This window comes from Rattus norvegicus, chromosome 13 (genome assembly GCF_021556685.1).
Source record: "Rattus norvegicus strain SHRSP/BbbUtx chromosome 13, alternate assembly SHRSP_T2T, whole genome shotgun sequence".
Taxonomy (NCBI): domain Eukaryota; kingdom Metazoa; phylum Chordata; class Mammalia; order Rodentia; family Muridae; genus Rattus; species Rattus norvegicus.
Window position 1 is genome coordinate 49,964,701 of NC_141546.1, and position 26,610 is coordinate 49,991,310.

The 26,610-nt window shown below is 50.9% G+C and overlaps 1 protein-coding gene across 2 annotated transcripts in view; it reads right to left on the reverse strand.

The window, feature by feature from the left end:
• Positions 1–3,848: 3,848 nt before the first annotated feature.
• Igfn1 (immunoglobulin-like and fibronectin type III domain containing 1) overlaps positions 3,849–26,610 on the reverse strand; it is a 31,879-nt gene continuing 9,117 nt past the window's right edge. Inside the window, exons 10-25 of one of the 2 annotated variants that reach the window (NM_001430788.1) lie at positions 26,325–26,438; positions 25,004–25,172; positions 23,557–23,829; positions 18,190–22,695; positions 17,586–17,710; positions 16,835–16,976; positions 16,194–16,493; positions 15,298–15,597; positions 14,621–14,794; positions 13,552–13,680; positions 11,254–11,556; positions 10,402–10,490; positions 7,684–7,879; positions 6,198–6,497; positions 4,809–5,135; positions 3,849–4,288 (exon numbers count right to left, since the gene is read on the reverse strand). In NM_001430788.1, coding sequence (NP_001417717.1) covers positions 4,275–4,288; positions 4,809–5,135; positions 6,198–6,497; positions 7,684–7,879; positions 10,402–10,490; positions 11,254–11,556; positions 13,552–13,680; positions 14,621–14,794; positions 15,298–15,597; positions 16,194–16,493; positions 16,835–16,976; positions 17,586–17,710; positions 18,190–22,695; positions 23,557–23,829; positions 25,004–25,172; positions 26,325–26,438 — 7,461 coding nt within the window. In that variant the 3' untranslated portion in view covers positions 3,849–4,274. The remainder of the gene's footprint in view (positions 4,289–4,808; positions 5,136–6,197; positions 6,498–7,683; positions 7,880–10,401; positions 10,491–11,253; positions 11,557–13,551; positions 13,681–14,620; positions 14,795–15,297; positions 15,598–16,193; positions 16,494–16,834; positions 16,977–17,585; positions 17,711–18,189; positions 22,696–23,556; positions 23,830–25,003; positions 25,173–26,324; positions 26,439–26,610) is intronic. The other variant, XM_087580806.1, reaches the window with a different exon arrangement.

Below are 26,610 nucleotides of genomic sequence, written 5' to 3' on the forward strand. Positions count from 1 at the left end.
CTCCTGTATGCAGCTCCAGTTAAGTTCCTTGCTGTTCACCAAGCTAGAAAGGGCAGGACCATTTCTTTGCCTAGCTGTTGCCCTCTCTGTCATGAATAGAAACGGACTCCTCAGGAAAGTCCACACGATACTTCATGCCTGAGGAGGGATACCACAGAGCTGGGGAGATGTCCAGTCATATTATTTCCTCTGCTATTATAACCAGGTACACAACCAAGGTTTCTCCATCTGAAGGTGGGGTATCCCTGGGGGGGATTTCTAGGGTGGCTCTCTATGTAGTATGGTATGCTATGCCTTTTCATAATCGAGGTCAACAATGTATGGGGAAGAATGTCCCTAAGTGGCAGATGGACTGGAGAATATATTCTAGTCCTTAAAAGTAACATGTCACAAATAGGCACTAGCTGTAGCTGCGTGGACTTTGCCGTGGGCAATAAGAATTGCCCTCTGGCCTCTGCGGGCACCCACACTCTTGCAGTATACATATACATTGACACAGAACTGAAAATAACTTTAACAACCACAAAGGTGGGGAAAACCCATGATTCAGCATGTACATGGGGTATAGTTACGATCCAATATAGGAAACTGGCAATTCGGGAAACCCCTCATCTAAAATGCTGCTCCTACGAGGCAGGGCTAGCTCTTAAGATGTGCTACTGGGTCATTGATGGCAGGGGGTCTCATGAATATCGGGGACAGAAGACATCACGGGAAGGACAGATCTCACTGGGAATCGCACTTGAGAGAGTGGAGCCTGATGCCCATGTCACTGGGCTGGAGAAATTGCATTCGTAGGAGAGGTGGGTACTGGGTCCCAGAGTGGGACAAACATTGTCTTTACAAGGTAGGAGGGGCTCTGCTGCCTGAATGACTTATACTGACGTGTGGATCGGGCCCCTAAGGTGCCAACAGCACTCAGGAATTGAGAAAAGAAGAAGCAAAGACTGATCTTATTTGGGTCTCATGAAAGCAAGTGTGGCAAGATTTGTAGCAAGGCAGAGTCTGGGGATGGGGGTTGAGTAAAGAGAGCCAAAGCCAGTGCTTTAAAGCCTTAACTACAGTTCGTCAAAGGGGTAGAAAAGGTCTGGGTGATTGCCAAATCACCTCATGCTGTGAAGAGGGAACTCTGTGGAACGGGAGCCACAGCCACCACCCCTCCAAAGGAAGTATTGGCTACATTGCCCACAAGACCCCATGTTGAACTGAAGATCTATTAGTCTCCCACTAATGTGCAGAATAGCTGGGCTTGGATAGGAACCAACGTGCCTTGGCTTCTGGCAGCCCCTGGGGCATTAGAAGCAGCGCGCATCACAGAACAGTGAAGAGGAAAATGATAAAATTTATGAAAGAGGTGGGCAGTTGTGAAACCCCCCTCTCCAATGGCATCCTCTGGGCATTTCTCTCCTGCAGGGGATATCCTGGGAGTGGAGATGGTTCACCCAGCCTGAGATCCTCCCAACAACCCAGTGTAGACGATAATGATGGTGGGTGGGACTGATCCAAGGACTTAGGTCCAATTTAGTAATGGACACAACAGGAGAGAGCACAGGCTGGACCAGGCTGGGCAGACCCTGAAGCAGCATCTCAGGATGGAGGTAGGACAGACAGCTCAAGGAGAATGACTGTGGACTACAGAAAGCTAAGTAAGGTAGTGCCTCCCATCCACAGCGCTGCATTGCTGGGGTTTTTGTTTTGGTTTGTTTTGGTTTTTTGAGGAAACAATAAAGCAGTGGGGTCTTTTCATGGGGCATGGGAGAATTCATCAGATACTACCAATCTGAGTGCTTTACAGATCTAGAGAACTGTCTGAAAGGCAGGAGAGCACCCGTAACAGAGCAAGAACAGGGAGTCAGCCTAAACAGTGTGCAGGGGCCGGGCATGGCGGTGAGATTCGTAGGAGGGTAAGGCACGCATGAGACCCTACAAAGAGACTGATAAAACGCGCACGTGAGGATGTCAGCCAAAGGTGTAAACACAAAAGGCACACACAGAAGTCGAAAAGGTAGTTAAATAGAATCCCAGGGCTACTCTTCCGGATGAGCTGTCCATCAAGGAAACCTCCAAAAGAATTAAGTAACCTACTCTTGCTGCTGCGGCTTACGGCCCAGAACCAGATGCCAAAACTTTCTCGCTGAAGACGCTGTATACTCCGCTTAAGGGACACAGAGAAACGGAGCCAGGCGGGAGATGGGAGCTCCTGCCTTGCTGGATGGCATTTGTAGTTTCAGAGGGGCTATGGAGGCTGTCGGAGAATTGTTGCCAAGGGTCCTACTCAGCTACACAAGCTGTACGTCAGTGCCATTGTACAGTGAGTGAGATAAAGGATAGGTTAGGCTCTGAAGAACAGAGATTAAAGATCAAGAGTGTGACTATATAAATAATCCAAAATAAAACAGCATATAGAAAGAGAGACTGAGGAAACTGAGCAGGGCCCCCTGAGCTGAAAGAGCATATACCAAGCAGTCTGAGCTGAAGGGAAACTGGGGTCTCACAAGGAGAATCAATTTGACTGAATGACAGAAGTGCCTGCACTTGACAGAAACCAAGATGGCCGCAGACCTCTCTACAAACACGACAAGCCAACACTTAATGTTAGTGGTACAGACCCGTCATCGCAGAACTGGGGAAGCTGATGTAAATAAGGCTCGCTGAACATTGTTAAGTTCAAGACAAGCCTAGCTATATAGATAGACTCTTGTTTTAAATGAGCCAAGAAGCCAACAAACCAAGCCAGGCAAACAAAAACAAAAATCCCAAAGCAAGCAAACAAAAGCTATAACCTGGAATTCTATGTCCAATGGGAGGGAATTTTTTTCCCAGGTACTATGGAGATGGCTTAGTAAAGGGCTTGCTGCACACGCATGGGACCGGAACCCAAATCCCCAGAACTTCCTTCTTGTCCTGCTTCAATCACAAGTAAAGGCAGCAGAGAAATCCCAAAGACAAGGCAGCTCCTTCCTCAGCGAGGCAAGAATGGATGACGTCCTGTCATACAAAGGCATTCTGGGGTCACTAAACATCTCTAGTACGATGCTCACCTCAATCAGATATTCTCAGTCACGGAAAGGTGCTCTTGACAGCCATCCCCAGCCCCTTGACCTATGACTTCCACTTCTCCCAAGTCTGCCGTACATTTTGGTGAAGTGGAGACCATAATCAGAAGACGGGCAGAGAAGACTGTGCCCACTAGTCAGGTAACCTGTCAGACCTGGTTGCAACATTCTGGGAGACGGTGGGCTTGGCTTTCTCTAGGGCTCACTCATTCCTCTAGCCCCTGAAAACTCCAGAGCAAATCTCAGGTGTCTTGAGGTATCGGACCACACCTACAGGAGTGTACAGGTGTGCCTGCCTATAGGTGTGGAGGATGGTAGATCACATAGAGGACCCATCCTACCTGTGACATAGGACGGTGAAGCCATGGAGAAATTGGGTGAGTGAATTGGAGCTTTGCATGAGAATCAAATCTTTATGCGCTTGATAGTCTCCTAGCTCTGCTGACAGGAGCCCCCAGAACAGATTGCAGTAGAATTCTCCCCAGTCTAGAGTGTTGCTGGCTCCAGGAAGGGACAACTGGGGGTCACAGTCTCTAAGCATACAACATTTAGGGAAGCTTAAGTCCTTCTGGTCCCAGGGTTTTTGCAGGGCAGAGGCATGTGGAAAGCAGGAGCCAGGCAAAGGGAGCCCCCGCCTCACAGACTGTTTCCCCTATCCTGGCCTTCCTGCCCTGCAGAGGAACACTGTTCTGACTCACTCTGCCCTGTGAGCCCAGACATTCTCTACTCGGAGGCTTTGCTTTGGGGTCCTTCCTTCAATCAACCAGCCCCAAGTTACTGTGCAAAAAAATTCACCTTCAGTTGCTTGTCATTTTAATGAAATACAGACAGTGCCTCCCCTTGGTGCCCTCACCCAGGCCCTCTGCTCTATGACTTTCCATTCCTGGGGTCACTGTGGGCTCAGTTTCCACCCTGTGGACCACTCTCTCTGGAGCTCCTCCAGAGGTGCAGAACAAAGAACAGGAACAGGGTCACTCCAAGCCTTCATTCAGCTCCAGGCTACATCCTCCGCTCTTCTTCTATTTCTTCTCCAAGGACTTCAGCCCTTCTGGTCACTCTCACCAGAAGCCCCCTTGTTCCTGTCTCACCCTGGAACATTTCCTGTCATGCTGGACTGCTCCCCAGGTCAGTGTGGGTATCAGGAGCAAAGCTTCAGAGGTCTGCAATCCATCTCATAGCTGAAGGGTGGGGCAAGGCTAGCATTGCAGATCCAGTGGACTAGGAGTTGTATTCTGCAAGACAAGGAGAATTTCAAATGAGCCTGAAGGGACAGCGGCCCCTCTCACACCTATCCCATTGTGAAGATTCTGAAATACTGGGCCTGGGCTGACACAGAGCCACCAAAGCTTTTCTTATGGGCATGTATTATTCACCTTGATGAACGGAGAGGGCTGATAAGAGGCTCCGCATGGTCTTTTAAATATTCCTATCTGACACAGTTATTAAAGGACTTGCAGAGCAAGAGGCTTATGCCTCATCTTGAGACATGTGCCAGCCCACACGGGGACTCAGGTGGGTAGTGTAGGCCCCTAAAGTAGCCAATGTCTCATTTCACAATTGGGCAAATCAAATCCCAGGAGGTTCTGGGATGGTCAGGTTAACTACATAATAGAACACCCATAGAGGCAGGCAGAAATCCAAGACTCATAGTACACCATCTGAGTCTTCTTGAGAAGCCAGGACCTGAGGCCAGAGGCTACTCATCTGGAACAGAAGTTCCCACTTGGTCCCCTGTCAGGAAGCCATTGTTACCTGTGACGATGAGGGTGGCTGTGCTGATGGCTTGTCCGAGTGGGTTTTTGGCCACGGCCTTGTATTCGCCACTGTCCTTAGGGGACACGCTGGGGATGATGAGGGAGCACACACCCAGCAAGTCGGTGCTGTACATCGCAGGGTTGCTGTCCAAGCTTTGGTCGTTCTTGAACCAGGTGACTTGGGGCTGGGGTGAGCCCTGCACTGCGCAGGTCATGCGGCACTCGCAGCCCTGGGGCAGAAGGTGAGCCCGCAGACCCACCAGGAAGCGGGGTTTCTGGCTCAGGTCAGGTTCCCGGTAGGTTGGAGACTTCACTGAGAACCTGTCTGTGGTGCATTCCCCAGGCAGAAGGAAGGATGGTTAAAAAGCCTGACTGGGATCCAGGTTTGCAGAAGGCCCAGGAGCTGAGTCCTACCACACAGCTCATCTGCACGACCTGACGCTGTTTTTATCCTTTGCCAAAAATTATGTTTGGATTTCTAAAATGGTTTAAAAACTTTAAAATTTATTGTGTACAATCAGGAGAGAGAGAGAGAGAGAGAGAGAGAGAGAGAGAGAGAGAGAGAGAGAGAGAGGGAGAGAGAGAGGGGCATAAAAACCTCACTACCTACCTTTAGATGATTGTAGCTGACATTTTGATATAGCACTTTCTAGATATTTTTGTATTTTATAGAGGTAATTGTAATCTTTTTTTCCTAACGACCCCTAAAGAGCTACACTTTACTTGACTTATAAAATATTCTTTGTTTTTATAGAAGTACTAATTTGTATTTTTGTTTTTTAAAAATTTTTATTGGGGGGTTGAGGATTTAGCTCAGTGGTAGAGCGCTTGCCTAGCAAGCGCAAGGCCCTGGGTTCGGTCCCCAGCTCGGAAAAAAGAAAAAAAAATTTTTTATTGGATATTTTATGTATCCCATCCCCTTCCCCCTGCTTCTATGGGGATGCCACCCCTCCCACCCACTCATCCCACCTTACCGCCCTAGCATTCCCCTACACTGGGACATCAAACGCTCACAGGACCAAGGGCCTCTCCTCCTATTGAAGTCAGATAAGGCCATCCTCTGCTACATATACAGCTGGAGCCATGGGTCCCTCATGTGTATTCTGGTTGGTGGTTTAGTCCCAGGGACTAACTTGTATTTTTAACTTATTGCTTACTGTTCTCTTTGAGAATTCACCCAAAGGCCCCCATACAGTCCAATACTCACAGCCTGGTTCCTTCTGCACATTGACGTGGGGCCCGACCCGCGTCCAGTACAGTGGGCATCCAGAGCAGGAGGTGGGAGGACCACTACATATCTGGCTAGACGGAAGGGCCCTACTCCACACATTCCACAGCCCACAAGGCAGACAGCTAAGCCCCTCCCTCCCTTTTGAGGGATTCTTACCTCTCTGCTTGGGGATACACCAGGGTTGGCTGGTGTCTGAAGGTTTGCTGGCCCCCAACTCATTCTTGGCCAGCACCCGGAAGTGATACTCATGGCCAGGGAGGACCCCTAGGAGGGTAAAGCGGTTGGTGCGGACATAGTCGGCCACCTCATGCCAGGATCCGTGAGATGAGGACCGCATCAACACTGTATAATGCAAGGGGGTGCCCTGAGCCTCATCCGGAGAGGGTTCCCATTGGACCGTCACTGTCCCAGGCACATTCTCCTGAAGATAGATGGAACCCGGTGCCTGTGGGCATGCTGCGAGAGAGAGGAGGGGGGAGGGGGAGGGGGAGGAAAGGAGAAGAGAAGCCATGTTGCAGAGAAGCCACAGACATAATGCTTGTGTCTTCTCCAGGACCCTGAGCCTCCTGGGGGTCCTACAGAACACAAGTTGTCAGGCAGGTGATGAACCAGAGGGAACCAAGTCTGGGTATACAATTATCTCTGCATGGTGAAAAATATCCCCCAAAGAAGGCTCTTTTTTTTTCTTTTGAGGCAGGTTTTCACCCATATTAAGCCAGGCTAGCCTTAACTCTTGGTTCTGCCTCAGTCTCCCAAGTCTGGTGTTAGCATTCTGTCTAAGCTCCACCCTCACAGTTACCTGGCAATAGCCAGGTATTCCTGACACTATAAAAGGGGCTGCTTGCCTCCTCCTCACTCTCTTACCCTCTTGCTCTCTTACCCTCTTCCCCCCCCTTCCCGTTCCTTCTCTCTACATTCCCTTCCCCACCTCTCTCTCCACATGCTCATGGCTTGCCTCTACTCCTCTCCTCTCTCTCTCTCTCTCTCTCTCTCTCTCTCTCTCTCTCTCTCTCTCTTTCTCTCTCTCCTGCCCTCTTAACTCCCCTCCCCACATCCTGAATAAACTCTATTCTATGCTATAGCATCCTGAGGTGGTCCCTCAGGGGAAGGATGTCTCCGCATGGCCCGCTGAAGTACCCCCTTTCCTGTACCTCCCCACACCTCCATAGAACATATCCCCACTCTCTTTATCTTTATATAAACACATCATCTGGGACTATAGGAACCCACCACCACAGATGACTTCCAAAAAAATTACCTATTAACTCACTTTTTTTTAATAGATAAAATGACAGGACATGGATAGAAGTTAGAGTTTTCATAAAACCAAATCACTAATGTCTACTGTTAGTCTGTTCCTTCATTTCTGATTATTCAAGGCTGGGGAGTCATTTCAGGGAAGGAACAACCTTCACGTCCACTAGAATCATGGGCAGATTCTTCCCATGGTGTCTGTCAGTGACGCAGTGCTGGGAGCCAGCCACTTTTGCTCTTGGACTCAAACAAAACAAACAAACAAACAAACAAACAAACAAATAAAACCAATGCAGGTAAGAAGTAAGGATGTGGTGTCTCCAAGTTCACAGGTCAGAATGGAGGGGGCTTTCATCGGCTCTCCTTTTACCGGCCTCCTGTGCCTCACCTGCCACACTGATGAAGAAGCTGTAGGTGGCTTCCTTTCCGTGTAGGTTCCTCAGCCTCACCGTGTATCGGCCACAGTCTGAGAGGCTAGCTACAGGAATCAGAAGCTGGGTGAGGCCATCCTTCACAGTGGTCACACTTCTTTTGGGCAAAGGCAAACCGTCCTTCAACCAGGTCACCTCAGGCATGGGGGCAGCCTGAGAGCCAAGAGCAAACGAAAATTGGGAAGAGGAAGGTTTTGTGTTAAGTGTCTGTTCAAATAAATTAGCATATACAATAGTAGGTTTAGTGATGAGTTTTTATTGCGTATGTGTTGCTGAATCTTCCTGATAGTCAAGGCTGTAGTCTTTTTATTTTACACAATTCTCTCTCTCTTCTCTCTCACACTCACGTACACACACACACACACACACACACATACACACACACACACACACACACACACACACACACACACTGGTTTTTTTTTTCTTTCTTCCCTTAAGGCCATCACCCTCTTGCTCCCTGTCCTTTGTGATTCCTTCCTCCCTGATCTTTGCTCTTCATGGAGGAAATTTTGTGAAAGGAAAAGTATATAAATTGACCCTAAAGTAGAGGGTAAGAAGACCGTTCTGAGCTGGAAGAGATGTGCCTTGAGCACAGGGAGATCAACGAGGAAGAGGCTGTCAGGGTTGCGGTGCTGCATGGGGCTAGCCAGTGGGTATGGAAGGATGGTGGCATAGGAAGGCAGGCTTATCCTTAGCTGGGAGGCTCAGTAAAATGGTTCTGGCCCTCAGCCTCATGCCCATGCAGATGTCTAGACATCACTGAGTGAGCTGCTGCTGTTAGATTGTCAATGGCAATGCAGCTGGTTCTGGATTCACGTGAGCGTACTTGGTGGGAGTGAGAAGAAATTAATTAATTGGGAAGACAGTATTCCCTCCCTGAGGCCCATGGTAAGGTAGGGGGTGACTTGGGAATTCCTGCAGGAAGTGGATTAAGCAGCTGGCCCTGAACTGTGGTGACTAAAGAGGAGAGAAGAGTGGCAGGCTTAGGGACCAGGCTGGCATGAGATTTCCTTTCTGCCTGAGCTTTATTAGGAGAATGGATCCTGATCAAGCCACACAGTGGGAAAGCGAGGGATAGTACCTCATACCAGAAGCAGCATGGTCGGCCTTGAGGCTGGAGAGTGTTAGAACATCATGGGATCATTGGGAGAGACAGCATTATGAGAGTAGCAGAATCAGCCATCCAGGGCAGCTTGCGGAGGCAATAAAGTCAGAGAAATCCTCCAAGCAAAGGAGGTCGTCTGCCTTTCCTGTCTTTGGGGGCTGAGCTTGCTTTCCCCTCCCCCCTGAGATCTGTGTAGTTGCAGCCAGAGCTGTCAGTTCTTGTCTCAAGGGCCAAACTGTAAGGAGGCGTGGCCCCATTTCCCCACGTTGTATATCTGATCTCATGGAGAGACCAGTCTCTCGAGCATCAGGCTTATGACAGAACAGTGGCCACTCTCAGCTGGAGAGCCTCTTCAGCTGCAGGATGCTGATGCTACCCACCCCCCCATGGGACCCCCATGGCGGGCACTCTGAGGCTGCTAATAGTAAATTGCCCATGGGGGTGTCCCAAGGGTTTGGGTATTAACAATTCATGGAAAGCACAGAGAACAGGGCCGGGGTTTGCTATCATCACTTTCTCAGCTTAGGGTAAGCTTAGGAAAGAGATGAACTCAATGCCATGTGAGAGGTGAGGAGATTTAAACACAGAGCAGCTAAGATTGTTGGCACTTCATCGAGGCTCTGCCCCGCAGTTACCTGGCAACAGCCAGGCGTGCCTGACTCACTATGAAAGGGGCTGCTTGCCCCCTCCCCATTCTCTTGCCCTCTTCTCCTCTTTCTCTTGCCCCTTATCTTCTTCCCCCCCTCTCCATTCTCTTCCCGCCTCTCTCCCATGCTCATGGGCAACCTCTCCTTCTCCTCCCTCTCCCCCTCCCCCTCCCCCTCTCCCCTTCCCCTTCCTCTCCCTCTTCTGCCTTTCTCTGTCTCTACTCCCTCAACTCCCTTCCCCATGCCCAAACTCTATTCTATACTATCCTATGCCTAGTACCCAGGGGGTACCTCAGCACTGGCCCGCAGAGGCACCCCCTTCTACCTCACCATACAGCACCTCCACCAAACATATTTCTGGCTTCTTTTTTTTTTAAATAAAACACAACAAAGATGCTGTCCAGAGTCAAATTAGCAAGCAACGATGGCATCAGGCAGTCTGTGTTTGACTACCACGCTAGTGACTGTTTGTGGAGTTGTGTGGTGTTGGCATTGGCTAAGGTTTATCTTGAGTCAGACTCCGATCATTTACTTGCACAAAAATATATTCTAAAAGCAAAAATGATTATCTACCTTGCTGGCTCCCTCAGTTCCCTGACGAAGATGGGGAGGGAAGGGGAGGCTCTAACTTGAAGATGCAGTATCAGAAGCCACCACTAGAGGGGTGTGTAGCCCCTGTACACTCGTACCTGAAAGCAGCAGTGTTCAAAGAGGCCAAATGCCAGCTTGCTTGGCCTCAAGAACCATTTTCCTTCCCACCCACCTCACACTGGGCCTGATTCCCAAGACAAGCCAAAGTGGATGACAAGGGCTAAAGAATGATGAGGAAGAAGGAGACTCCAAGATTGTCTCGTTTCCTGGTTGCTCAGGGCCCCCCTTCCCCCCCCCCCCCGCCCCAATGCCTATCCAGGTATACTTACTTCGAACGGGACAGGAACTCGAATGCTGTCCCCAACCCTGACCATCAGTGTATCCTTTGTGCTGGAATCCATGAGGAACCTGGGACAGACTAGAACACACAAGATGGCTTGTCACCTCCCTCCGCAGTTGGCTTGCAGCTAGCTCACCCAGGATGTAGATGGAAGGCTGAACCAATGTACTGGCCTGACAGAGAGTGTTTGGGAGGGTGTGTTGGGGAGAAAGGCAGGGAGACAGGACAGCCTTGCGGGTGGATCAAAGTTGCCACCAGGGAAGGTGAAGGTTAGTGTGGAAGGGTGGAAAAACTGCATTTTTGTTTGGAGGTGATAATACCTTTAGCCCAAGTCAGGGAGTGGCCTTGGTCGCATCCATTAAAGGATGGGACCAGGGTAAGCGTCTAAGATTCTGCGCTCCTCCGGAGCTCTTTGCTTTTTATTGTGTCCTTATTGTCACAGTGACAACTAAAGAGAATTGGTACAGTTCACAAAGACAAAGGATCTTCGGCTAGCAATTAAGGCCCAAAGGGAAGCACACTCCCCATTGCAAAACAGGGAGCTGGGCTTGTGCTGTCTCAAACTAAGCAGTGCCCATGCCCCAGAGTCACTTGCTTTAAATCCTGGTCCTGTGTCATAACAAAGGGGAGACCCTGGGTGAAGCATACCGGGTCTTTGCTTTCATTTCCATAAATTGGGGATCAAAAATATTAACCATGTAGGACAGGAGCTGTAAAGAGAATGCTGAGGGACCCCCTCAGCTTGGTGCCCGATGCAACCCCTCTGTTAAGATGGCTGCATAGCAGTCCCTCTCAGGAAGGGTCTATAGGATTCAGGGTGGGGAAAGGGGGTGACGCTCACCAGTGGCAGGCATGGCATGAACCAATGTGTCCAGGGACATGGCCGGACTCCGGCCCCCATCATTCACCGCTGTCACTCGTACAAAGTAGCCTTCTTGTGGCCGAAGCCCCTTGGCTGTGAAGATGGTGCCTGGCACAGTGCCCATGTGGCATGGGCTCCACTGATGGCTGTCTGAACCACACAGCTCGACAATGTATCCCTGAGCTTCATCAGCATCCTGGGCATCTGGCACCATCCAGCTCACGGTGATGCTAGTGTCTGATGTGTCTGTAACCTGGAGATCCCGCACAGGCCCTGGAGGTCCTGGACAAGCACCAAGGAAGCTTCAGGAATGTGTCATCTTCCTCTGAGGAGTCTCTCAACCAGGACTTGGGATTTCCTTCACTTAGGGGTTTCTGCAGAACTGTGGGTCCCTGGCTACCTCCTTAACTCACCCACCAACTTGCCAACCCCTAACTATCCTGTAATCCTTGACGGCTGGTACTTTTAGTTGAGAACCTGTTGTGTTCCATTGTGTCTGGGGGCTAGAGTTCTATGTATGCTGAATTGTAACTTTTAGCTGGGAATGACACCAGCACAGACACAACAGTAGCACTACCTATCCCTGGGGACTGTGGAACAAGGGAATGTCATGACGTGTGTGTGTGTGTGTGTGTGTGTGTGTGTGTGTGTGTGTGTGTGTGTGTGTGTGATATTTGTATATTATTGCAGTGTGACTGAAGTGACTGAAGTGTGATGTTCTGGTTATCAATGCTGGCTGCACATTAAACATTCTGCCTGTGAGGGACCAGCCTCAAAGGCACTAGGATTGGTAAGGGTCACTGGTATTTCTAAACATGTGATGATGTTTAAAACCACTGGTTTAGGGGGGAGGGGACTTCTCAGCCTTGAATTTGTACTCAAATTACTGAGGAGTTTACAGATCCTAATTCAGGAGTTCTGGGGTGCAGAATAAGAATTCTTCCTTTTTCTTTCTTTCCTTCTTCCTTGTTTCCCTTTCTCCTTCCTTCATTCTTTCCTTCCTTTGTTTCTTCCTGCCTATGTATCTATGTATCTACCTATGTATTATCTGTCTGTCTGTCTGTCTATCTATCTATCTATCTATCTGAAATATGTCTCTCCTTCTGTTCAACTTCTTAATGCTGGGGTTGTGCCACTATACATTTACAAGATGTGCACAGATTCTACAAGAAGTTTCCCAAGTGACATTTCCAGTCTACAGATTTGCTCAGTTGTAAGGGTTAGAAGATAAGGTCTACTTCTGTGGCTGCTGTAGACATTGCACATCTTGTTTCTTCCATCCCCGTCACTGACAAGAGGGCGTCAGAGGGCATCACTGACCAGCGGTCAACAGTGAAACAGGACAGATTTGCTCTCCTTGCAAGGAAAGGACACGTGGGCCAGCTCAGCTCCCTATCCCTTGTAGAGTATTATGTTGTCACTGGAGTTATGCAAGGAGTCTGTCACTTGGTTGATTCTACAAGTGCCTTTATTCTGCTGCCTTGATGGCTTGTCATCAGCAGGCTCATTTGAGGTGCTCAGGGTAGCTAACACCTTCTAAATTCTATGCCTTGGAGTGAAGCATTTAATAGGGCTTTTGTGAGAAGGGTGCTGTCTACTTGAATCCGTGTTTGAATCAAAGTTAAGCAAGTATCTTTCTCCTGCATGGGGCATGGGTATGTGACAAGCTGCTGTCTATCATACTTATCTTTAATGACAGATCTTTTGCTGTTTCTATAGTATAGAGAATGACTCTCAGCATCTCTGATGCGGCTGAGACCTCAGACAGGCAAATGCTGGGCTAGGCTTTGTTCACCAAAGACAGAGGCCGGGGATGGAGGCACCTAGCTCCTCCTGCAATGCTGGCCCCTTTGCACATGATAACCAGCGTGCATTAGATGGAAAACTGAAGCTAAGCTTCCTTGCTGTCTGTTCCCCAGGGATGAGACTCTCCACTAGTGAATGGGTAATACCACTGGGCCAGCATGGACACCAACATTCCTCGAGGCCAAAGAGTGCCTGGCATGATCTTGCCAAGTTCTCATTCCTACTGCCTGGGCCCTGGACCCATTTGATTTTGATCTAGACCCTTTAAGATCCCAGTGGCCTTTCAACCTTGACTTCCAGCCCTTTTGAATATCTCCCTCCAGACTGCCCCATATATATATCTCACACACACACACACACACACACACACACACACACACACACACACACACACACACATATATACATATATATGTATATATACATACACACACATATTATATATATATCCCAGATTGGTGCCTTACTTACTCATGGGATCTCTGGCAAAGACAGCATCGGATGGAGGCCCAGGCTCTCCAGGGCCCGACAGAGTCACAGCCATGACCCTGAACTCATACTGGCAACCCTGTCGCAGATCCACCACAGTGTACCTCCTTTCTGTGAAGACCACATAACATGTTAGTTTCCCACAGTGGGAACAGAAAACGGAGACATAGTTCAGCACCCCCATAGTCAGGAAAAGACCGAGCATGGAATCTAACACAGCCCCCCTGCCTCGGATCAGCCAAGTGTGACAGAGCCGCTTCCAAGGTGAAAGATGTTTCCATCCCCATCCCATCTGGTTTGCCTCAGCCCTGCCAGAGGGTTGTGATGCCACTTTGAGGTCTCTGCTTCATGCTGCCTTACAGAGTCATAATGCTTAAATACTAAAGGGTGACATTGGAGATAGGGGGATGTGGTCCCCAAGTAGCCTTAACTCCTAAGTGGCATTGCTATTATAGGATGCCTGACAATTTGTTCTGAGCCTGGTGCTGGGCTTCCAGTATACAGAGCACAGACATGCACAGGGTTCCCAAGGCTTCCTTAACACCTGCCTCAGCCTCAGTCTCTTCCAGATTCTTTCTTACCTCTGGAAGCAGCTAGCTTCTAGGATGCTAACTAGAGATGGAGAGAGGATGGAGACCTACAGAGGAAGTGGACTGCTCATGGCCAAAGCCTGAAGTGTGTGTTGGGGGCCGGGAGGGAGGAGAGCTTTCCCTCTGGCTTCCAGTCTGAGACTTCTACCCTAGGGGTCCTCAAGCTTAGCTCTGCTCGGACCTTGCTGGATGAGTCTTTGGGGTTTGGGAGTGGGGTGTTTGGCAGCAGCATCTTTGTCTTCTTCACACAAGATGTCAAGGGCGTGCACTCTCCACCCAGCTGTGACTATCACAAATAGCTCTAGACATTGCTAAATGCCCCCATCATGGGGACAGAACCACATCAGCTCGACTACATTAAACTGATCCGTGCTAGCAACACCAAGGGATCCTATGGCCCGGAGGGACTCTAAGGCAGCTTGGCATGGGGTCAGCGAGAAGCCGCCCTTGGAACAACTCACCAGACACGGGCTGCTCATTCACAGCCATCCAGGTGCTGCTCCCCTTCTTGCGCTTCTCAACCAGGTAGCCCAAGATGTGGGTACTGCCAGGGCCCTGTGGTGCTCCCCACGTGAGAGTGATGCTCTGGCTGGAGGCTGACAGGATTGCTGGAGCAGAAGGGGGCCCCGGGAGAGCTAAGGGCAGAAGGTGCCAGTCAGCAGAGGTTGAGGCAAGCACCAGCTCGAGGGAGGTAATGCTGTGGGAAGAGGGCATGGGGAATCTAGGGACACAGTCGCACTCTGCCTTCTGAAGCATTCCGGCACTGAGTCAGCTTTCCCTGGGACACTATTCTGGCTGCTCTGGGACAGAGATGATAGAACAGAAAATGCTCTCTGGCCTTGGTTGGAGCCAGTTCTCAGATCCTTTGTTCCAGAACAAGGACACACATCAGATAGAGAACAGTGTCGACCAATATGCAGGTCCTGAGAGAAGGGGGCTGTGTGGTTCAGCCTCAAAGAATCCTAAAAGGCCACCAAATCCCATAAGAAGATGTAGTAAAGAGTGTCCACTGTGCTCTACAACGGCACATCTATCCTGTTCCCATCCCTCAAGCAGAGCTAGTGACCCTCAGGCTGTACTCCTGCCACAGTAGAGAGAGCAGAGGAGCCCTGTATCCAAATGCCATCTGTTCTCTCACCCTCAGGAGCTATCAGCACCTCCTCAGACTCCAGGGCATCCCCGGCTCCCTCTGAGGTCACGGCCCGAACACGGAAGGCATACTTCCTGCCCTGCTCCACGATGACATCCGTGAAGCTGGTACTGTCTGGTGGGGGCTCTCCCACCTTCAGCCAAGTGCTCCTTCCAGCCTGTCGCCTCTCCACCACATAGTGTTGTATGACCTGTCCCCCATCGTCCCTCGGGGGTAACCAGCGGAGGCAGACACCTGCTCTGTGGCAAGCCTGAACCTCCAGGGGTCCTTGTGGGGGCCGAGGCTTATCTGAGGACCCATGAAGAGAAGCAGAAGGAGAAAGGAGTCAGAGAAGCTGGGAGGGGGCATGTCACTTAACTCCTCATCATGGGATAAGTCTGCAAGGGGGTGGACAGCCCAGAGTTACACACGGTTCCTGACACAGCCAGAGGCTGAGACAAGGTGGAGATAATGGATAGGTTCGAAATATCTTCTGGTGTCTCTGGTCTCTACTTCCCCAGCCCTGCCTTACGAGATACCATGGAATCTCCAGCCTGTACCCAGCTGCACTCAGTGGCCAGCATGGTCTCCTGCTTAGCACTCCTGTATAGGCAATCTGATGCTGGTGGTACAGATTGGAGGCCACCATTCCACTAATCTTCCCCAGAATCTGTTGTGTTAGAGCTCAGAGAAGCACAACAGGGTCTACCAGCCTCTACCTGGCCTTTACTTATCCTGTCTTCCTATCCAGGGAAGTGGGCCAGTAGGGGCAGCTTTGGATCTTAACTATCAGGCAAATGAAGACCAACATTAGCAGAGTCTATCCCCAGACCCATTCAGACCCCCAGAGAGGCTAGGACCCCAGAACCCTGGGGCCCTGGTTGGAGAAAAGGCAGGGTCAGCACCTATAACTTGCAGGGTGAACTCAGCCTCCACACAGCCTCCCTCACTCTTCAGCCTCACGCTGTACCGGCCACTGTCCTTCCTGCACACACTGGGGAGGCACAGCCGGGTGTAGCCATCTCCCAGAGCAAGTTGGATGCCCTTGTGGTTGCTGCCCGCCACTTCCTTCCCATCTTTCCTCCAGGCAGCCTGGACAGGGAGGCGGCTCTGGAAAGGTATTTTCACAGTGACCGGCTTCCCAGCCTTGAACACCAGTGGCTCTCTCAGTTTCTCGGTCACATCTGGAGCAATGGTGGGGGGATCTGGAGATAAAAACAGAGCAAAAGAATCAGAGAGGACCAAGCCCTGGGCCGCTGGGAATCATGGGAAGAGCCCAGAGAAGGAACTCCCTATCCCACCGCAGGAGGACTAGCAAAGGGAATTGGCCAGGTCTGAAGTAGGAAAGGCTAGGGTTAGACCTCACTAAGAACTTCCTGGTAAGGAAGGAGATACGATGTTAGTTGGGTTGGGAAAGGCATGGATTGGCTTCATAAACAATCATAGACTGAGAAAATTGCAGGCCAGTCATGGATTCAGGGCTTCCACAGAGGGGCATTTTCACTTGGTGCAAAGACTACAGGGCAAAAAAAGGGTTGGGCCTCACCCTGAACGGTCAGACTGGCCTCACTGTGCTGGCGGCCGGCTACAAAAGTGTATCTCCCAGCTTGGGTCCCCTCCACGTGGGTGAGGATCAGTCTGTGTGTGAGCCCATCTTGCTCAAAGATGACCCCATCTTGGGCAGTGAGCTGGAGACAAGGATCACCATGGAGATGGCCACTCCCACTCCATCCAGTTCAGCACTAATAACTGCCCTGTGGACTAGATGGTCATTACCACTTGCCACTGCACCTCTTGGTGCTGCTCAGAGAGACCAGTGAGCCCAGCTGGTCATCAACTCTCAAATCAGCCCTACGGGATGGGCGCTGTTGTGTGTCCCATTTTAAAGATGAGCAACTCATCTGAGGTCACATAATTGCTAACAGCAGAGCAGGGAGCAGGAGTCAGACTTCACTGACACCCCCATGCTGTGCCACCTGATGTGACTGCTTTGATGGGGCTCAGAGAGGCTGTTCAGAAAGACCAGGTGAGACCAATGTGCTTGTACAAGACCTTGGAGGCTGAGTGGTACTCGTGAGAGAGGATGATGAGAGGGTGACATTCATCATCATTTACAATGTGTTTATTAAAAACACGCCACATGCCAACTGTCTAAATGTCTCCCAGGGTAGAAATATCAGTAAAATAGTGAAATGTGCAAACTCCTGTAAAGTGTCTTCTGTTTGCTTCTCTGCTTTGCCGTGTTCCCCGATCCCATTAGTTAGGAAAGAGGGGCTATCGGTGTGAGGTGTCAGTACCTTGACGCCATCCTTGAACCAGGTGCCAGGTCCCAGGTCACTGGAAAGGGTACAGGAGAGTATGGCAGCTTCCCCCAGTTGTACCTCTGTATCAGTCAGACCCTGAGAGAAGTGGTCCATGGAGCCTAGAGAGATACAGAGGAAGTCCCCAAAGCCCACTCTTGGCCTGTGTTGAATTCTGGGGAGCCTCTATGGTCCTTCCCACAGGGCTCAGCCAGATCCAGCCTCTCATTTCCTTGGGCTGGTACACAGATGAGGGAGTTAGGTAGATGGAAAGCACCCCACCACCACCACCGCAGTCCCCGAGTCTTACAGATAGGCATTTGGAGTCACAGAGGCAAGCTAATACTCTGGAACTTTGGATATGGGGTTTCAAGAGCTAATGCCAAGGAGACCTTCGAGTTTCACACAGCTTGGATCCCTTCTGCACAGGGAGAGGAGAGGTGGGGCTGCTCCCTGAATTTGCAAGGGATTCTGGGAAGTGGAGACACTGGTAGGGATGAGTTCCTGTGCTGAAGGTAGAACTGGCACGTAGGCACCCCAGTGTCCAAGGACTCTACCCTCTGGCTTCACCCTATAGGAGTCACCAGCTGGGAGTACCTACCTCGGGCCTCCGAAGAAGAGCAGCCAGGGCCAGGCTTGTATCTGGATCTGGGGCTCTGGGTAGCATCTTGTGCCTGGCCATAGACATCTGACCTGCCCTCTTGGGTATCTCTCCTGCTGCCAAGATGCCTGTGGGGGCCTCGCCTCCTGTCTTCACTCCAAGGTTCTCTCAGAGACCCTCTCTCCTCATTGCCAGTCCAAGTCCCCAGACCTCTGGCCTCCTCTGCGCTCCCTCTCTTTGCTGATCCAACTTCAGTCCCAGCCTGCACCTGGTGCCCACTTCCACAGAGGCCAGGCTTCCTGCCTGACCAGCCAGAGTCTTTCCCTTCCTGACTTTCAGACTTCATTGAGGTCCTGGATCCTTGGATCTTGTCAGTCTCGGCCTTCCAAGACCCTGACTCCTGGAGGGATGCTTTTCCTTCTCCCTGTCCTGTTCCTAGTTGAAGATCTGGCTCCTGGATTCCTCCTGAAACTCTTTTGAAGTCCCTTCTGCCTGATGGACTATATAATTCATTTTGGGGTTCCTGAGGTTTGGAAGTGACACCATCTCCATAGACAGTGGCATCCCTTCTGCCTGGGACACTTGAGCTCTTTGTGAAACCAGCTCTGCCACATATAAACTCTGAGCCTCTGCTCTCCAAGGCACTTGGTCTTTGACATTCGCCAGCAGCCTCTTGGCCAGCTTCACATCCCTTGCCCTTGAAGGCTCCTTGTCCCTCATGGCTTTGCCTGAAAATGGCGCCATTCTCCTGCAGTGTGCTAGAAGTCCTGATGCCGCCTTGAACTCGGTCTTCCCAGCCTGGAGCCACAATGTGGCTTGTGTCTTGCCCACTGTCAGATCCTGACATTACCTTGGTCTCTTCCCCAGGTGTAGAACTTCTGTCTATTGCCTCCCCTACCCCTGGCAAGCTTCCAGAACTTGTTCCTCTCCTCCTGTCATTTGGCAATGAGCCTCCACATCCCTGAGGTGTCACTCCCTGCTGGCCAGCAACTCTACATCTTCCTGCCGCTCCCAAGTCTGATTTATTAAAGTCAAAATCGTTTCCTGACTCCAGAGCAGCTACCCCTGACCTACTCCCATCTTCCACTGTCTCCCTACTATCAAGAAGCCTAGATGTCCCTATAGCTCCTGTTTGGTCTACAGATCTGCCCTCCCCACTGGAAGTCCCTCTAAGAGACCCTTGGCACCCAGAATCATCTTTCCATTCTCTGATACCTGGTTTCCCCACAGAACCAACAGCCCCCCAGGCTTCATGGATTCCAGAGGATCCACAGTCCCTGACACTGTTCTTGGTACCCTGCCCACCTGGAAAGATATATGGCCTTTCTGGTGTCCCCAGCTTAACGGGGCCCATAGCACTGTCCCTGTGTCCTACGCCACCTGTAGTATCCAGCATTCCAGTCACCCCAGAGCCCACCTCTGGCCCTGTTGGATCTGCAAACCCCACCCCTCTGCCTTTCTCTCCACCACCCTGTGCTGCTCCCTGATAAACTGACCCAAGACCCATGGATTCATGTTCTTTGGGTACAGCCAGTGACCCTGGTCCTCCTAACCTCCCTGAACCATCTGCAAGGTGCCTTTTACTTTCTGATCCCATTTCCCTGGGCCCCACTGAGCTTCCCCTGAAACCAGCCCCATTCTTGGATTCCATTCTTCCTATTTCCCCCAAGCCATCCTTTAAACCCGACTCATTCCATGGCAAAATGTCTCCAGAATGATGTAAGCCACCTGCCCCATCCCTTAATGAAATAAGTTCAGAAGCTCCAAAACCATTCTTACAACCTGTCGGACCCCCTAATTTCCCAGCCCTGTGGCTCTCAGTGTTGCTCTTATAACTTGCCTCATTCTCTGACCCCATAATTCCAGAACACCCAAGATCATTCCTATAGTCTGGTTTACACCCCGAACCCACGGCCCCAGAGCCCCAAGTTCCATTTTTACAACTTGCCTCACTTGCTGGTCCCATTCCTCTGAGGCCTGATGAGCCATCTCTAAATACTACCTCACCATCTGGCCCTGTTCTTTCAGGCCCAAGACCCTTTGATTCTTCTCCATAAGTTGTTCTATCATCAGCTCCCCAAGGCTCTGGAATTCCTGAATCATCTCTATAACCTAATGCATTGCCAGACACTTGAGCCCAGTGGCCCTCTGAACCAGCCTCAGCATAGGGAGATGGCGCCTCGGGGTGCCTGGCTTTGTCCCAATTCCCAGTTCCAACTGCAGAGGTCCTGCCACCAAGTAATCTGATCTGTTCACCATCACCTTCCTTGTTCCTTCTCCCCAGAGACCCTGGTTCCATGGATAACGGAACCCCAGTGCTATTGCCAAAGTCTCCTTCTCTAAAGTCCCCCGGGACTCTGAAGTTCTCATAATCTTCAGTGTGACCCCAAGAACTTAATCCTCCAGTGTCCCCTGGTTCTGCTTCCATATATCCCTCTCCAACATTTCCCATGGCTCCAGAGTCTTTTATACCATCTCCACCCACAGATCCCACTGCCTCAGAATTCCCTAAGCCACGTACACAGTGGTGCTTCCCACCGTGGCCTGTTTGACCATGGCCTTGAAATACATCCCTACGCTGAGCTTCACTAATGGGCATTCCTCGAAGGCCTCCCTCGCCATTTCTGAGGCTGGCCTCTCTTCCAGGCACCTTTCCTGCAGGACCATACTGACCTTTGCTTCCAGACCACAATCCCCCAGGCACCCCCGAACCATGACTGTAAGTATCCCACTTCCCAGACTCTGTCTCTGCAGGTGCCCCACAGGTGGTTCTGCAACCAATATCAAGGCCAGATCCTGTCCCTTCTAGCATCCCGGAGCCATCCTGATATGTAGCTCCATTCCTAGAAGCCATCCCTTCGGAATACTCCCAGCCCTCCTCGTTCCCAGACTCTGCCCACCCTGGACCTCGGAAGCCATCCTTACAGCCCATCCCACCGCTGGACCCTTTTTCTCGGGACCTCCCTGACCCATTCCAGAAGTCTTCCTTGGACCTGACTGCCCCTGGGTCTCTTAATCCTTCCATGTGTCCCAGTGTTCCCCCAGAGTCCTGGACACCCAGGCCTTTGGATGTAAGTAGCCTGTGGTTTCTGGCATCTATCCTCTGACTAGGCATCATCTGGGCAGCTACTTGGGAGCCGTCCATGCTCCCTTCCTTCCCACCAGACACCAGCACTCCAGACCCACAGTAGCCCCCTATCTTTCTAAGACTGGACCATGAATCATCCTGAGGACCCATGTTTTCATACTCTGTACTACTTGGTGTCCCTACTTCCCTCTGTCCCACTGTCCAGCCCTGAGGAAACTGGAGGCCTCTGGAACTTTCCTCTGTCCTGCCCAAGGCTCCAGCTGAGCCTTGACCATTCCTTCCCTGGAGCTCTTGTAGGTCACCTTTCCAATTTCTGAGATCTTCTGGTCCTTCAGGGCCAGTTTTGTAGCCCCTCCCTACAACACCATGACCACCTGCACCCTGGAAAGAGCCCTCAGCTTTGGCCTCAGGACTCATACACCCCAGAAGCTTCCTGTCTCCAGACTGTGATGATTTCTGGGTGTCATTGCCAGCAGATGTCTGTCCTGGATATTGCCCTGCTACCCAGGACACCCCAACTTCTCCATGGCCGGCATCTTCACTTGCCTGACCACCCCAGTACTCAGGGCCCATGCCTGCCTTGGAGCTGTGAGCTCCTCCTCTAGGAAACTCTGGGCCACAAGGACTTCCTGCCCTGTTGCTTCCTCGAGCTTCCTCGAGGCGGGCTCCGTTATTCCATCTCATTGCTGCTCCCGTCTCCCTTCTCGGGTCACCCCTTCCTTCCATTGTGTCCAGACAATCACCTTGCATTTCTGTCCTCTCCTTTTTTAGCTGAAACCCCTGAGCATCTGACTGGGACCCCCACAGCACCCTTTGCCCTGCCCCAGCTCCCAGCTGGGGGTCACGGAGTTGTCCCTGGCCATGTCTGTCCAGTTCACTGCCATGGCCCTCTCTGTGTTGTTTTCCTTCTCCCCAGCTCTCAAGCCTTCCGTCCTGAGGGTGGCTGGAGCTACCCCTCCATCCTCCTGCTGTCTCCCATCTGCTGTTCTCATTGTCTCTGCCATGCCCTCGATCTCTCTCCAAGAAGCCCAAATCTGATTCTGTGTCCCCTCCCTGGGGATGCAGCCTTCTGGGAAGGTTTTCACTCCAGTCCCCCTCTCTGTGTGGCTGACTGTCCCCTGAAAGAGTGACCTTGCCTTGCTCTGCTTCCAGAAAGCCCTTTTTGTCCTGCCCAGATCCCCAAGTGGAATTAGCTATGTCTTCATCCATCACCAAGGAACAGCCATGTTTGCCAAAGGCACCCCTGCCTGAGCCTGCTGTGAGCTGTGCCCCACTAGTCTCCTTGAGGGAACCCTGCTCTCTGGATTGCCCTCCCTTGATGCTGATGCCTCCAGAGTCTTCTGCTTCGGAGGCCAGAGCTTCTGGAGTCTGCAGCCGGTAGTCAGTATCTGTGGTCTGAGGGCCTTTATCCTTCCCACCTTCCGTGAGGTGTTAATTACACAGAGGTCATTAATCCATAGAGAGACAAGAGAAAAGACCCTGTTAAATGAGGGCAAGGCACCTGTCTGACATGGCTGCTTTGCCTAGCCCCCACCCTCCCTAGTGAAGAAGCTGCCCATTGGAGGAGAAATTTAAAAACAAATAAACAAAAACCGAGGATGTTTTAGCCCATTGGTAGATACATCTATCACCCCCTCCCCCAGGTCTGTATCCACAAGCCACCCCATCCTGCCATGTGGGTCATGTGGTTTGGGTACATAAGTTCATGTGTCAAAGTTGCGAACTTATCAAGCTGCTGTGGGTTTCAGAAGACCCATTTGTCCCACTGTCTGCCTCGCCTGTGCCCAGTTAACAGTCTCTTGGGGGATCATATTGCCCCCAGATGCCAATGCTTGAGAGGATGAGGGTGCTTCCTGGTCCAGCTCAGGGCTTCTTATCCACATTAAACATGGGTCACTGGCATAAGCCCTATCCAAAGTCTTGGGGGTCATCCTGTATCTGAGGCTCCTGAGTAACCCCAAGAGGTCTAATGGAGTTCAAACAGCTGAGCTTGGCAGACCATGAACACTCTGTGTTGTACTCAATCAAGAATAGATCTAGGGGTTGGGGATTTAGCTCAGTGGTAGAGCGCTTGCCTAGCAAGCGCAAGGCCCTGGGTTCGGTCCCCAGCTCTGAAAAAAAAAGAAAAAAAAAAAGAATAGATCTAAGGAGCCTTCCTCATTCTCTCTGAGTGACAGAAGTAACAGAAGCAGATGACAAAGGGAAGGAAACCCTCATGCCTGCACTCTTGAGTCTTGGTCTTGGTAAAGGCAGGGGAATTCAGAAGTATGGCCACTCACCTTCGACCACCAGCCAGGCACTGGAGGCATGGAGCCCAGTGTTCAGCGAGTAGAGGCCCATATCTGAGCAACTGGCCCCCTTCACAACCAGCCGGTGGGTTAGCCCATCAGGAGACACAAATACTTCATATTTGTCACTGAGCCTCAGTGGTCGGTGCTGGAAATGCCAGGTAGCATTGGGACAAGGGTTGGAGAGGGTACATTCAAAGACTGCATCACCCCGTTCCTCACAGCGGGCCTCTGCCAATGGGACCACCACTCTAGGGGGAATGGCTGCCATAGAGACAGGAAAGAGGATGTATCAGCTTTGTAATGTGACACGGGGATGTCTGGGCACTGGGGCTAGGAATTAAGAAACCTAGTTCAGAGCAGTTTGCCACAATCTTCCTGTCACTTCAGCTAGGTTATCTCCTCACCCAGTTTCTATAGCCACCACCAGGTCCTTATGAAAGCATCAGTACCCTCATACACACAAAATGCAGGGTTGTAGTCATATCATGATCACCGAGAGACCTTAAATTCTCCTTTTACAAATAAGAAGACTGAGGTTTAAGAAATTAAAAGACCTAGGTATAGCAGAATATATAAGATGATAATGCCAGCTACTGGGTAGGACAAGAGGAAGGATCACAAGTTCAAGGCCAGCTTGTAGCATAGTAGGTTTGTGGCCAACCTGGACAGCTTTAGGGAGAGCCTTCCTCAAAAATAAAATAAAGGACTGGGGGGACTGACATTTGCCAAGAATGAGCTAGGCCCTAGGCTTGTTCCATCCTGACAGCTAAGAAGTGGCCCACCCCCCAAGGCCATGCTCCCCTGCCCATAAAACATTGTTCTTGGGCTTTCAAAGCCCATCCTAGCACTCTAGGCTGCTGAGTGACCCTTTCTTTCCCTTCTTGTTCTCCAGTCTTGGTTCAGCCTTGTTCTTTATGACCTATCTTCCCAAGGCTTCCTCATCGTGGTCTCTCCTTGTTCTTCTCAGAGGCCCCTGGTCAGGTGCTGTATAGATGGTGTAGGCACAGGACCTCATGGACACAGGACAGAGTTCAAGGAGGGACACAAGGTAGGGAAGGAACATAAGTATCAGGAGTAGAAGAGAACTGGGTTGCATGGGCCTGTCTAGCCCAGGTGGAAATTCTTGCTTGGGAATTGTGGGAGAGGCAGACATTTATCAGAAGGGGTGATGTTGTAGCAAAAGGGCATAGTCTGGGTCTGATCTGAAAATAATCAGCTACAACAGAAGGTCTGTGGGCAAGGGCATGTCATATATAATTGTGTCCCTGAAGCACTCTGTAGAGCCTATCTGGGTACAAACAAGAGACATATCTAAGTGTGTCCCTCCTCCTAGTTGTCTTTGCATTGTGGCCTTGTGGCTTGTATCCCTCTCCATAACACCAGCCTGGGCCCTCTGCTCTCCCCTGTGCAAATGTTTGTGATGACAAACACTCACCGCTGGGCTCTAGCTCTGTGGAGAAGACCACAGCATCCTCCACCATAACCTGGTAAAGGCCAGCATCCTCCGGCCGCAGGTCCTGGATCTGGAAGTGGTAGCGTTTCCCCAGCCGTCTCAGACAGTGCTTGGTCTGGTTATCAACACCGTAGGGGATCATCTCACCATCCTGAAGCCAGGAAAGGATGGTTCAGGGCCTCAGAGGGTCCAAAGGAGGGCCTCCTATCCTAGCCTCACTCTGGTTACTGGCCCAGGTCAAAGACATGATCCTAGAACCATAAAAGATGTGGGGGTTGTGGGATCAGTGCACATCTAAGGATGTCCAGACCTCATCCTATGAGTGGAAAAAACTATGCCGTTTATGCAGAGGCCCTCAAGATTGCTAATACAAGTTGTGCTTGGAAGAGAGTTGCTACACAGACCTGTGTGTTAGCAGGAGAGCGCCCTACGACCCGGGATCAGCTCATTCAATCACCCAGAAAAATGTTCGTAGAATGTCTTCAGGGATGCACAAAATGCAGACATTTATACACACACTCACCCTTGCTGAACTGTATACAGATTTGCTCTTTGCCGAGAACTGACAATCGCTAACACTTATCAGCTGCCCACTGCGTGTCACGCACTATTTCAGGTACTTGAGATATTACAATAAAAGAAAGCCAAGAAGAACAAAGTGGGATAAAGGGGTGATGGGCTCAGAAGCCCCAGGGTGGAGTGGGGAGCTCAGCAGAAGCACTTGGGTGAGATGAGAGAGTTAACCACACGGCTGTCAGAGATGAGCGTGCTAGGCACAAGGAGCAGCGACAGAGAGCGGGCAACAAGGCCAAGGAGTAAGAACGGGCAGCAAGGAAGGAGAGAGGCAGGCGGGAGGAGCCGGGCCACAGGAACAGACAAGCATGCACAGTGTCATTTGGGCATCGTAGTCGTCCATGAAGTAGCGCTTCTGATCCCTCATTTCAAAAATTAGGAAGCTGAGGCCCAAGAAAGATGTCTAGCCTGAGGTGGTGGACCAGGGTGAGTTTGGCTGCAGAAGGGTTGCATGCTTTGTAGCCCCCAGTCCCACATACCCACCCCGGCCTCACATGGTTGGCACGTGCTCAGAACTCTGTTTTTACCTTGCTCTGGCATTAGACTCTCTATATAGTCACAGACCTGACTCAAGGAGAAGTTTCTGGAAACTGCTCACATAGGGCGGGACCTAACTCTAACTTGGAACCCCATGGGTGAATGCTTACCACCAGGGTGTTCTAGATGATTCCATGGGATCCATCACTTACCTTCCAGGACCGGCAACCCCTGTCAGGGCCTCTAGCCTCACCTTGTACAGGTAAATCTTGCTCTCGAGTTCCTTGAGATCCAGCTCCAGGTTAAACGTAGCGACCCCTTCCTTGGTGACCTTGATGTGCCTCAAGTTGGCAATGGCATTGACATACTAGAGAGTGGACAAACCCATTAAAGGAGTGCAGAATCTGGTCTCAGCCCTGGCCCACAATGTCCCTGAAGAGCAGGAATTTATGGAGGTTTCAAGTGAGGATACTTAAACCCTCAAGAAAGAAAATTCAAAGATAAGAAGTCAGGTGAGGTAGGGCTCTGGGTGTCCATTC